At 40.0% G+C, this 11,527-nt stretch overlaps 1 protein-coding gene across 1 annotated transcript; it reads right to left on the bottom strand.

Moving 5' to 3' along the window:
* Positions 1 to 2,236: 2,236 nt before the first annotated feature.
* Positions 2,237 to 3,261, bottom strand: LOC109192714. Its single transcript, XM_019343416.1, has 2 exons — positions 2,826 to 3,261; positions 2,237 to 2,703 (listed from the first exon to the last, which is right to left on the bottom strand). The coding sequence occupies exons 1-2, from the start codon at positions 3,259 to 3,261 to the stop codon at positions 2,237 to 2,239; spliced, it is 903 nt and encodes a 300-aa protein (XP_019198961.1).
* Between the last annotated feature and the right edge of the window lie 8,266 nt (positions 3,262 to 11,527).

The following is an 11,527-nucleotide window of genomic DNA, read 5'->3' as shown; positions in this document are numbered from 1 at the left end:
CCAACGGTCCCCCTGGTGGGCCGTTGGCTAGGGCCGTTGAGCCTACTGGTGCACGTTGTCTGTGTACCAGATAGCTTCTTCTCATCTGCAAAAAAATTACTCAGGCATTTCTACCTCATTCAAAGCATCAACAACACATCATAGACAAGTGATAAATCATCTAATAGCTCAAACACGACATATATTTAGCATTTCTACTTATTTCTACTCACTAAAGACTTCATAGAGTCTTTAAAAAAAATTGGGAGTCCATGGGCTATACCTTGTAGACTTCTTCTCTTGGCTGGGATTCCACCTTCTTTGCAAGCTAGCTACACCCTCCTTCACCTCCTAAACAATTCAAACAAATCACACAACCACTTACTACCAAGTTCTCTGAGATAGAGTAGAAAGAAACTTAAGAAATGGAGGGCTAGAGCTTGGAGAACTTACTGTGACTTGTGTTTTGCAGAGCAAAATGGTTGGGGAAGCAAAGAGTGGAATCAAAAGGCAAAAGTCTGAGAATGGCTCAATATATAGTAGCACAAAACCTTAGGAAGATCTCTCATGATTGGAGGAGGGCAAAAATGTAAAGGGTTGGCTAGAAAGTTACATCAGACAAGCTCTTGGAGTGGTGTGGTTCACCATGCTTCATGGTCCCGGGTCCAAAATTAGGATTTTAAAAGTAGACTGGGTTTGAAATTTAATTTCTCAAAATGATTTATAGATAGACACTTGATTTTGGCTACTCAGTTTTCTCCCGGTTTCACTCAGATTGAATTTTTAGTTCAATACTTGGCACGCGATGTATCTTAAATTTTAGGATATTGGAATTAAATCCATTCTTTGTGTCGAATTAAATTTAAAATGGCTCAAAATAATTTATTCAACACTGTTTTCTTTTGTAAAAATTCTTACGGAGTGAAAATTGGCTATTTTGGATTTTCTTAAACCCGGATTTATAAAATAAATTTTGGGTTGTCACATCCTATCCCCCTTAAAAGAAGTTTCGTCCCGAAACTTGGAACAAACAAAAGGTTCACTTGGTAAGAAAACTTTTAGAAGGATACTAAGACCTTTACTAACTTCACCTTCTTCCTCCTCGTATCCCTTGTCTTATGATCGAGGATCCGAACAAGTTTTTCCTCATATGTTAGAGACTCATCCATCTCTACTTCTTCGGGTTGGATTACGTGAGTACTGTCCGGGATGTACTTCTTAAGTTACGAGATGTGGAACACGTCGTGCACCTACACTTGATTTCAAACTCTAAGAAAGGTTACCATAATTTCATATCCAACTTGAGGAATAGCATTTTACCTTTTCCAACTCCATGGGCAAGGCTAAACGGTAAGCCACCGTCCCAACCCTCTCTACTACGTCATATAGTCCGATAAAATGAGGACTTAGCTTTCCTTTTCTTCCGAATCTCATCACTCCCTTAGTGGGACACACTTTTAGCAAAACCTAGCATCAACACAAGGTTAAAGATTCACATACTTAGCATTTACTTGATTACAAGTTCAAAGTTTGGGAAATTACCTTATCTCCCACTTGGAACTCGGCTGGCCTCCTCCCTTGATCGGCATACGATCTCTGTCTATCTTGGGCAGCTTTCATTCTTTCTCGTATTAACTTGACCTTCTCCATTGTTTCCTGTAAGTACTGGGGTCCTAGCACTACACTCTCGACCGCATCTTTCAAACACAAAGGACTCCTATACTTCTATCCGTAAAGAGCCTCATACGGTGTCATTTTGATACTCGAATGGTAATTGTTTTTATAAGAAAACTCAATCAGGTCTAGGTGCTCGTCCCAAGAACCATGAAAATGCATCATACAAGCTCTAAGCATGTCTTCCAGTGTCTGTATAGTCCTTTCAGTCTACCCATCGGTCTCCGGGTGAAAAGTCGTGCTCAACTTAAGCCTGGTGCCCAAGGTAGCTTGCAAAGCCCTCCAAAACTGTGATAAGAAACGGGAGTCTCTGTCGGATACTATGTCTCGGGATATCCCATGATACTTAACCACTTTCTCAATGTTAGCTCTGGCCAATTGTTCCATTGTCCAAGTCTCCTTCATGGCTATAAATCTGGCTGTCTTGGTTAATCGATCAATAATCACCCATATTTTATCCTTCCCGGTCTTTGTAAGAGGTAAGCCCCCCCACGAAATCCATAGAAATAGAGTCCCAATTCTTTTCTGGTATTTCTAGAGGTTGCACTAAACCCTTAGGTTTATTTCGTTCGGCCTTAACTTTTTAACAATTTAGACATCTTTGCACGAACTCGGCTATCTCTCTCTTCATTTTTGGCCACCAGAAGTGCTTCTTAAGATCTCCATACAATTTGTCCCCACCGGGGTGTACTGAGTAAGGAGTGCAATGCCCTTCTTCCATGATTTTCTTCTTAATCCCCTCACATTTCATTGGTACACACCAGCGTCTCTTGTACCTAATGCTCCCGTCGGCATAAATCTCAAAAGGCCCACACCTTCCATCAATCATCTTTGCCTTCACTCTCTCCAACTTGACATCCCCAGGTTGATTCTCTCTTATCTCATCAAAGATACTTAGTGTGATTCTCAAGGTATACAACGCTACCTCCTGGCTAACTTCACCACTATTCTTTACTTCTAGGTTCAGCAGCTGAAACTCTCTACATAGCTCATCAGGCACAATCCAAACACCTCCCAAAGAATGACTAGATTTCCTACTCAGGGCATCGGCTACCACATTTGCTTACCCTCGTGATATTGGATCTCTAATTCGTAATCTTTAATCAACTCTAACCACCGTCGCTGTCTCATGTTCAATTCTTTCTGGGTGAATATGTACTTTAAACTTTTACGATCAGTGTAAATCCTGCATCTCATCCCATATAAATAATGCCTCCAAATCTTTAAGGCAAATACCACTGCGGCTAGCTCTAAGTCATGTGTAAGGTAGTTAACCTCATGAATCTTCAACTGTCGCGACGCGTACACTATAACATTCCCATTTTGCATCAAAACACATACATGTCCTTTATGAGACGCGTTGCTATACACTTCAAACCCCTCCTCTCCTGAGGGAAACGTCAAGACCAGTGCCGTGGTCAATCTCCGCTTGAGCTCTTGGAACTCCGCCTCACACTCTTCGGTCCATAGATATTTGGTTGCCTTCTTTGTGAGATTGGTTAAATGTTTAGCTAAAATCGAGAAATCTTGTACAAATCTCCTGTAGTAACCTGCAAAACCCAAGAAACTCCTCACCTCTATGACTGACTTAGGTACTGGCCATTCCATCACCGCCTTTACCTTGGTTGGGTCTACGGTTACTCCTGCTTTCGTGACGATATGTCCCAAGAAGGCTACACTATCCCCCAAAATTCACACATTTTGATAACTTAGCGTATAGCTGGTGGTCTCTCAGCGCCTGTAATACTATCCTCAAATGCCTCTGATGATCGCCAACATCCTTTGAATAGATCAAAATATCGTGGACGAATACTACCACGAACTCGTCTAGGTATGGTCGAAATACCCAATTCATCAAATGCATGAAGATGGCTGGCGCATTGGTCAGGCCAAACGGCATCACGGTGAACTCATAATGCCCGTATCTCGTGCGAAAATCCGTTTTTTAAATATCCTTATCTGCCACTCTTAACTGATGATACCCTGATCTCAAGTCTATCTTGGAGAAAACTCCTGCTCCCTTTAATTGATCAAACAAATCATCTATCCATGGCAAGGGGTATCTGTTCTTCACCGTGACTTGATTCAACTCCCGGTAGTCTATGCACAGCTGCATGCTCCTATCTTTCTTCTTTACAAATAAAACTGGGGCTCCCCAAGGTGACACACTTGGTCTAATAGAGCCTTTCTCCAGTAATTCCTGTAACTGCCCCTTGAGTTCGACCATTTCTGCTGGTGTCATCCGGTAGGGAACTTTGGAGATGGGCGCGGTACCCAGCTGTAAATCAACTGAGAACTCTACTTCACTCACTGGAGGTAATCCCGGTATTTCTTTGGGGAAGACGTCTGGAAATTCCCTTACTATGGCGATCTATCCTAGGTCCTCATCTTTAGCATTCAGGTCCTGCAGGGTGCATAAGTACACTTCATGCCCTTTGTTCACGTACTTCCTCATCTTCATCATAGATACCACTCTCAATACCGGCGACTCCGTTTTCCCTTTGTAGGATACATACTTCCCTCTCGGACCTCTCATTATCACTTTCCGTTCTTCGCATAGAATCTTTGCTTTGTGCCTGCTCAGCCAATCCATCCCGAGGATCGCGTCCATGCCTTCCAACTCAATCTTGATAAAGTTCCCCGGGAAGGCTACTCCCGCTATCTCTACCGTCAGTTCCTCTAGGACGTCCTCGCACATAATCAACTTCCCAGATGCCAGGCGAATGCTCATTTCTTTCTTGCTGGTAGGCTTCCAACCTCGCTCATCTACGAAGGAGGATGATATGAACGAGTTGGTGGTTCCGGAATCAAACAATACCATAACTGGCGCACCATCCACATAAAAGGTCCAGGTCACCAGCTCTACTGGCGCCGCGGGGTCTAAACACGTGGTGAAAACTCCCCCTTGGAGTCTCTATTCTTCTTTAGTTGTTCGAGGGATAGCTGACTGCTCTTGTTTCTGGTGATTTCTTTCTTCTGACCCGACCAGTTCTTCCTCTTCCTAACTCCCCCTCGGATTGACAAGCCAGAGGTGTACTTGTGCTTGGGAGACAACTCATTCTCAAGGAGCTGCCTCGATGGAATTTCACCACCCTTAACTAGCTTCTCTATTCTTAAAACAATGCTTAACAAGAAAACATAAGCAAGCACCAGCAAAACTCTTTTACTTAGCCACTTACACAAAACTTTTCTCTTTTACATCTAAACTTTCAAGATTCATAACTTCTAGCTTTCTTAGCTTTCCACTTTCAACTTGAAACTCTTGGTTTTTCTCTTTCAACTTCCCACTTTTAACTTTTCTACTTTACTTTCAAAAGATAACAAAAGCACTTTAAACACATTGATAAAGCACATAAACAGTTAAGCAAACGCAAGGAAAAACTCACAACCTCACCGTGTTCCTAACTAATACTTAGAGTTTCTCTTAACTTTGATTCTTATACTCATTTTCCGAACTTAGAGTCTTTCTCACTTCGAATTTCATAACCTAGGGTTCTTTCCCCAATCTTATCCTTCTTAGGATTTACACTTAAGGTTTTCTTCTTAACTTGTCTTTCCTTAAGACTTCAACTTATAGGTATTTCCTTAACTTGTCCTTCCTAGGACTTTCACTTAGAGTCTCTATACTCAATCTTAAGGGTCAAACTTCCTAACTCTCCCGCGGTTCGTAAGGCTCTGATACCAACTTGTAACACCCTCTTTTTCTTAAACTTACTTAACAAACTAAACCTTTTAAAGATAAACTACACAGTGGAAATAAACTTAAATAACAAATCTAAGGAGTGTCACCGCCAAAACAGCCCCTCGGTGATTGCACAGGCTAAGGGTAAAAATTAAGCAATAACAAGTCAAACTAATATCCAAGAATCTAGGGGAATAAAACCCTGCTGTCCAGCACCATCAAAAGATAGGATACTACAACCAAAACATGAGTTCAGACTATGAGGTCATCTAACTACCTAGTCTAACTCGAAACTCTCTCTCGTACCCACGAGCTGGGTCCACCTGAAAGGGGTTAAATAACAACAAATAACAAGCAAACCCTTTAGCATGAGGCTAAGTATAACGCCACTCTACCCTGTAAAGTAAGTACAATATATACTTTGGAAATCAAGGTTCCACATTCTTTGCTCAAGCAAGTTTGAACACTTAACATACTTTGGCGGAACTTCTAGATGCTTGCAACCTAATACTCAAATAGGCATACTTAAACATAAACAACTCATCACATTCTCATCTTATGAACAATCTAAAGCTTCTCAAATAAGCAATATTCTCACGCTTTCTCATATAAATCAAATATGCAACTCATGCCATCAGATACTACTCATGCAATCTCGTGTAAGATATATCAATAAGCAATCTCGTGCTACTACTCATGCAATCTAGTGCAAGATATATATATATATATATATATATATATATATATATATATATATATATATATATATATATATATATATATATATAAGCAATCTCATGCTACTACTCATGCAATCTAGTGCAAGACATATAATATAAGCAATCTCGTGCTACTACTCATGCAATCTAGTGCAAGACATTTAATAAAAGCAATCTCATGCTACTACTCATGCAATCTAGTGCAAGACATATATATATAAGCAATCTCGTGCTACTACTCATGCAATCTAGTGCAAGACATATAATATAAGCAATCGCGTGCTACTACTCATGCAATCTAGTGCAAGACATATAATATAAGCAATCCCGTGCTACTACTCATGCAATCTACTGCAAGACATATAAATATACTTTCACGCTCTTTCAAAAAGAATACTTTTCTGTAGAGGTTTCTTGTTGTCATAAATGACTTGCTTTGCTTTTCTTTTCTTTGAGTCTCAATGACTCGCTTTCTTTCTCTTGAGTCTCTTTACTCACTTTCTTTCTCTTTACTCGTGGGCGAGGCCGGGTTTCACCATAGTGTGAATTAACCCATTGGGTACGGCGTATAGCCGGCCAATCTCTCATCCCGCCCACAGAACCAATCTCGTGGTTCCAATACTAATACTCTGTGGAATCAGGTATCGAACTATCAGTGTGCACACCCCCTGACCAGGATTCCAAGCCTGGCGGACAGTTTCCAACCTCGCAACGTGGGAATACGCCGCGTTACATGATATCGGATCACAATGTCCGTTGCTTTCTCTTTTACTCCGAAAGGACATAGTCCAAACGGGTCCTCCAAAAATACCATTTTCCTCACAATAGATATATATAGATATATCACTCATGCATCTCAAGTCATGCAAATACTCTTCTTATACATCAATGCACATAACTTCTCAACTCAATCTCAATATGATAAGATAAAGGATTTCTACATGGATATGAGATTTTAGAAAATAATACTTAGGCTCACATTGGCCACTTATGCACATTTTAAAACATGATATGCTTCAAATGACATTTACTGTAAAATAATGCTTCTAGCTTCTATTCATTGTGAACTCAACAATTCAATAATTCATGCTTACTACTCGAAACTCAACAATTCTTCTCATTAACACTTAGCAAGTATTTAACATGCTTTTGAAACTCAAAATACACTCAACATAGATATGCTTGAAAACTTACAAACTTGGCAGTAAACTTCATCAACTCACAGTATACAATTTAGGCATGCTTTGATGGCTAAACTCAACTAATTAAGCTCTTCCTTCTCTATTTAACAATCAAACAATGACATGCTTAGAAAATAAAATACTCAAGTCACATAACTTAAACACATTCACTGTGAATTACTTCAAACCTAACTCTGCAACAATTAGGCTTACAAATCTTAGCATAAAATGCTCATTTCTTCTCCAAACTCAATGAAATCAAAGTCAAAACGTGCGTCGAGACGGCCCCGAAGTAGAGAGCCACAAGGGCCCTGTAACAACCCAAAATTTCATTTTATAAATCCGGTATTAAGAAATTCCAAAATAGCCATTTTCACTCCATTAAAAATATTTGCGATCAATTGGTGTTTGAATAAATTATTTTTGTCACATTTTAAATTAATTCGACACCAAATTGATTTTATTCGAAATTCCTAAGTTTTCGGGTTCTTCGCATACCAAGATTTAAATCGAGAAATTTATCTGAGTGAGACCGGGAGAATTCAAAAAGATTTTAAACAAGTGTTCATCTAAATAGCTTTTTAAGAAAATTCATTTTCAACCCCAAAGCATTTAAATTTAGCATTTCTAGCCTTGGTCCATGATACAAGGTGAACCACTTCATTTTAAGAAAACTTTGCTGAGAACACTTTCTATCCAAGGTTTTACCATTTTGCCCTCATCCAATCATTTGCCTTCTACCTAGGGTTTTGAGCCCTGTATAAACATCACTATTCCATTGTTGGTTTCCTGACCTCTTTCTTTGCCTCTCGAAACATTTTGTTTGCCAAAGTAGAAGGGAGAAAACATCACAGTAAGCTCATCAACTTCTTCTTCAATCATAGCCTTCATTTCTCTTCTAGTTTCATCTAACCCCTGAGGCTCTAGGCTAAGATTGTATGGTTTGTTTGGGAAGTATAGGTGGTGAAGGAGGCACTAGCTAGGTTGGGAGGAAGAAGAGATCCAAGCTAGAAGAAGAACTACAAGAGGTATAGCCCCATGGATTTCTTCTTGAAATTTGGCTCTGTGAAGCCTTAATATTGAGTAGAAATGAGTAGAAACTATGAGATTTTGTTGTGTTTATGGTTAGAAGTGATCTAGTATTTGTTTGTGAGTTGTTGAGAATGCTTTAGACTGGTTTGGATTGAGTTTGCAAGAGAAAAAACCATCTGGTGCACACACAGGGTGCACCAGATCAGACCAGCGGCCCTAGCCGCGGCCCATCAGGAGGGCCGCCGGCTAGAGCCGTGGTTACACGGGACTAGGGCACGACCCTAGAGGAGGGCCGCCGCCTAGTCCCGATGGAGTAACGGGACTCATGGGGCGGACCATGAGAAGTCCTGCCCCAGGTCCCTGAGTTTGATTCTGAGGAAATTTTGTGTAGTGGCTGGGCCCTTGTGGCTCAGCTACGTGTCGTTTTGGACCGAGTGTTACGAGCCCTTGTGGCTCAGCTCTTCAGGACCATCTCGAAACACGTTTTGGCTTTGATTTCGTTGAATTTGGATAAAAAAAAATGAGTATGTTATGAAGGAATTATTGAAGAATTGCTACACAGAGTATATATTTGCTAGTTTACTGTGTATGAAGAATTATTTAACTATGTGATCTGATGATGTTTTTATTGAGTATAGAAGCATGATCATTTGAGAATATGATTTATTATGAAAGCATGATTAAATTGTGTTATTTGATCAATGAGAATAGAAGCATATTTGTTGAGCGAAATGTATAGAATTTGCTATGTTGCAAACCGAGCATGATACTATATTCTTGAGTACTTCATGTTATTTTATACATGGTTTAGAAGCATGTTATAGAGTATTTTGGCATCCCACGTATGTCATATTTCAAAAATGCATAAAGGGCCAACGTGAGCCCAAGTAATACTTTCAAAAACCATAAGCATGTGGTATTTCATTCTTTGATGCATTGAGAATTAGTAGAGTTGTTGCATACATGAGATTGATGCATGAGAGATATATATATATATATATCTATGTATTATCTATATCGGTGAGGTTTTGGAGGATCCCGTTTGGACTATGTCCTCTCGGATGATTTTATGGACATTGCGGTCCCAGTATATGTAACGCGGCGTATTCCCACGTTACGAGGTTGCAAACTGCCCGCCAGGCTTAGAATCCTGGTAGGGGGTGTGCACACTTAAAGTTCGATACTTGATTCCACAGCGCGAGAACCACGAGATGGTTCCCTAGACGGTAGGAGATATTGGGTCGGACTTACGCCGTTCCCGATGGGGCAATTCACGCTACGGTGAAACCCTGTGCCATCTACGAGCGAAAAGAAAAGAAAGCGAGTCAATAGAGACTCAAAAGAAAGAAAGCGAGTCAAGAGAGGCTCAAGAGAAAGAAAGCGAGTCAAGAGAGACTCAAAAGTAAGAAAGATAGAGACCTCCACAAAAAGTACTCTATTTTTACAACGAGTGTACATGTGTATATATTTATAATATTGCACAAGATTGCATATGAGTATGATTATAGTATTGCACGAGATTGCATATGAGTATGATTATAGTATTGCACAAGATTGCATATGAGTATGATTATAGTATTGCACAGGGTTGCATATGAGTATGATTATAGTATTGCACAAGATTGCATATGAGTATGATTATAGTATTGCACAAGATTGCATATGAGTATGATTATAGTATTGCACGAGATTGCATATGAGTATGATTATAGTATTGCACGAGATTGCATATGAGTATGATGTATAGCATTGCACAAGATTGCATATGAGTATGATGTATAGTGTTGCACAAGATTGCATTTGAGTAGAGTATCTCATGAGATTACATAATGAGAATGTTGATTTAAGGTTGTCCATCGAGCATGAGAATTTTGTTATATTTGAAGCCTTGTATATCAAGCTTATGTGATGAGAACATGAGAGCATGAGAATATCTGTTATGTGGTTTATTAGTATGATCCTACCCAGCATGAGTTGTTTGTTAAGTAATTGAAGTGTTTATATGTTGAAGTATCTAAGTGTTCAGTCTTATATATATAAGCATGCCAGTTGTTATTATAGGTTGCAAGCATCTAGAAAATATGTGATAGATGATTTGAGATGAGTTTATTATTTACAAAAGAAATCAAATTTTTCAAAGTATATCTATAATGCTTTACAGGGTTGAGTGTGGTTATACTTAGCTTCGTACTAACGGGTGTTTTCCTATTTGTCTATGTGTTGCTTGCAAAACCCCTTTCAGGTGGGTCCAGCAGTGAGAAGAGATCGAGTTAGATTAGTCTCATAGTTTGAGATGTCTAAACTCTAGTTATTAGTTACTTTGTTATGGATTTTAGACTCATTGTTGATGTTATGTTGATTTGTGGTTTTTTAGGATGATGTAGACTTTTGGGGTGACGTTTTTTCCCCCTTATGTTTTCAGTATTCAATATGGATGCCAGATTTTTATGTTATTTCTAGTTCTACCCCTTAGCCTGTGCAATCACCATGGAGTGGTGGTTGTGGCGGTGACATCCCCACTAGTTATCTTTTTAGTTATTATTTCCACTGCTTAGTTTATGTTAATGATTGGATTAGAGTCGCGATTAAGAGATAGAAAAGTGAGGTGTTACAGGCCCTCAATACCCCATCCGAAACGACACGTAGCTGAGCCACAAGGGCTCGGCCACTGCACAAAGAACTGCCAACGGGCCTAGGGGCGGGGCTCAACTAGGCCCGCCCCTCAGACAGCCAATCTGCCTGCTCTAGGCAACGGTCCCCTTCTAGGGCCGCTGCCTAGGCCCGGATGGCCACGGTTCTAGCCAACGGTCCCCCTGGTGGGCCGTTGGCTAGGGCCGTTGAGCCTACTGGTGCACGTTGTCTGTGCACCAGATAGCTTCTTCTCATCTGCAAAAAAATTACTCAGGCATTTCTACCTCATTCAAAGCATCAACAACACATCATAGACAAGTGATAAATCATCTAATAGCTCAAACACGACATATATTTAGCATTTCTACTCATTTCTACTCACTAAAGACTTCATAGAGTCTTTAAAAAAAATTGGGAGTCCATGGGCTATACCTTGTAGACTTCTTCTCTTGGCTGGGATTCCACCTTCTTTGCAAGCTAGCTACACCCTCCTTCACCTCCTAAACAATTCAAACAAATCACACAACCACTTACTACCAAGTTCTCTGAGATAGAGTAGAAAGAAACTTAAGAAATGGAGGGCTAGAGCTTGGAGAACTTACTGTGACTTGTGTTTTGCAGAGCAAAAT

Source organism: Ipomoea nil, unplaced genomic scaffold (genome assembly GCF_001879475.1).
Source record: "Ipomoea nil cultivar Tokyo-kokei standard unplaced genomic scaffold, Asagao_1.1 scaffold1833, whole genome shotgun sequence".
In the NCBI taxonomy this organism is placed as follows: Eukaryota; Viridiplantae; Streptophyta; class Magnoliopsida; order Solanales; family Convolvulaceae; genus Ipomoea; species Ipomoea nil.
This window is presented reverse-complemented; position numbering and strand designations above follow the sequence as displayed.

Coding starts and splice junctions, on each gene's coding strand:
- LOC109192714 (XM_019343416.1), bottom strand. CDS start 3,261: ATGGAATGGCCAGTACCTAAGTCAGTCATAGAGGTGAGGAGTTTCTTG. Junction 2,704..2,825: donor ATGCAGGATTTACACTGATC/GTAAAAGTTTAA, acceptor CAAATGTGGTAG/CCGATGCCCTGAGTAGGAAA.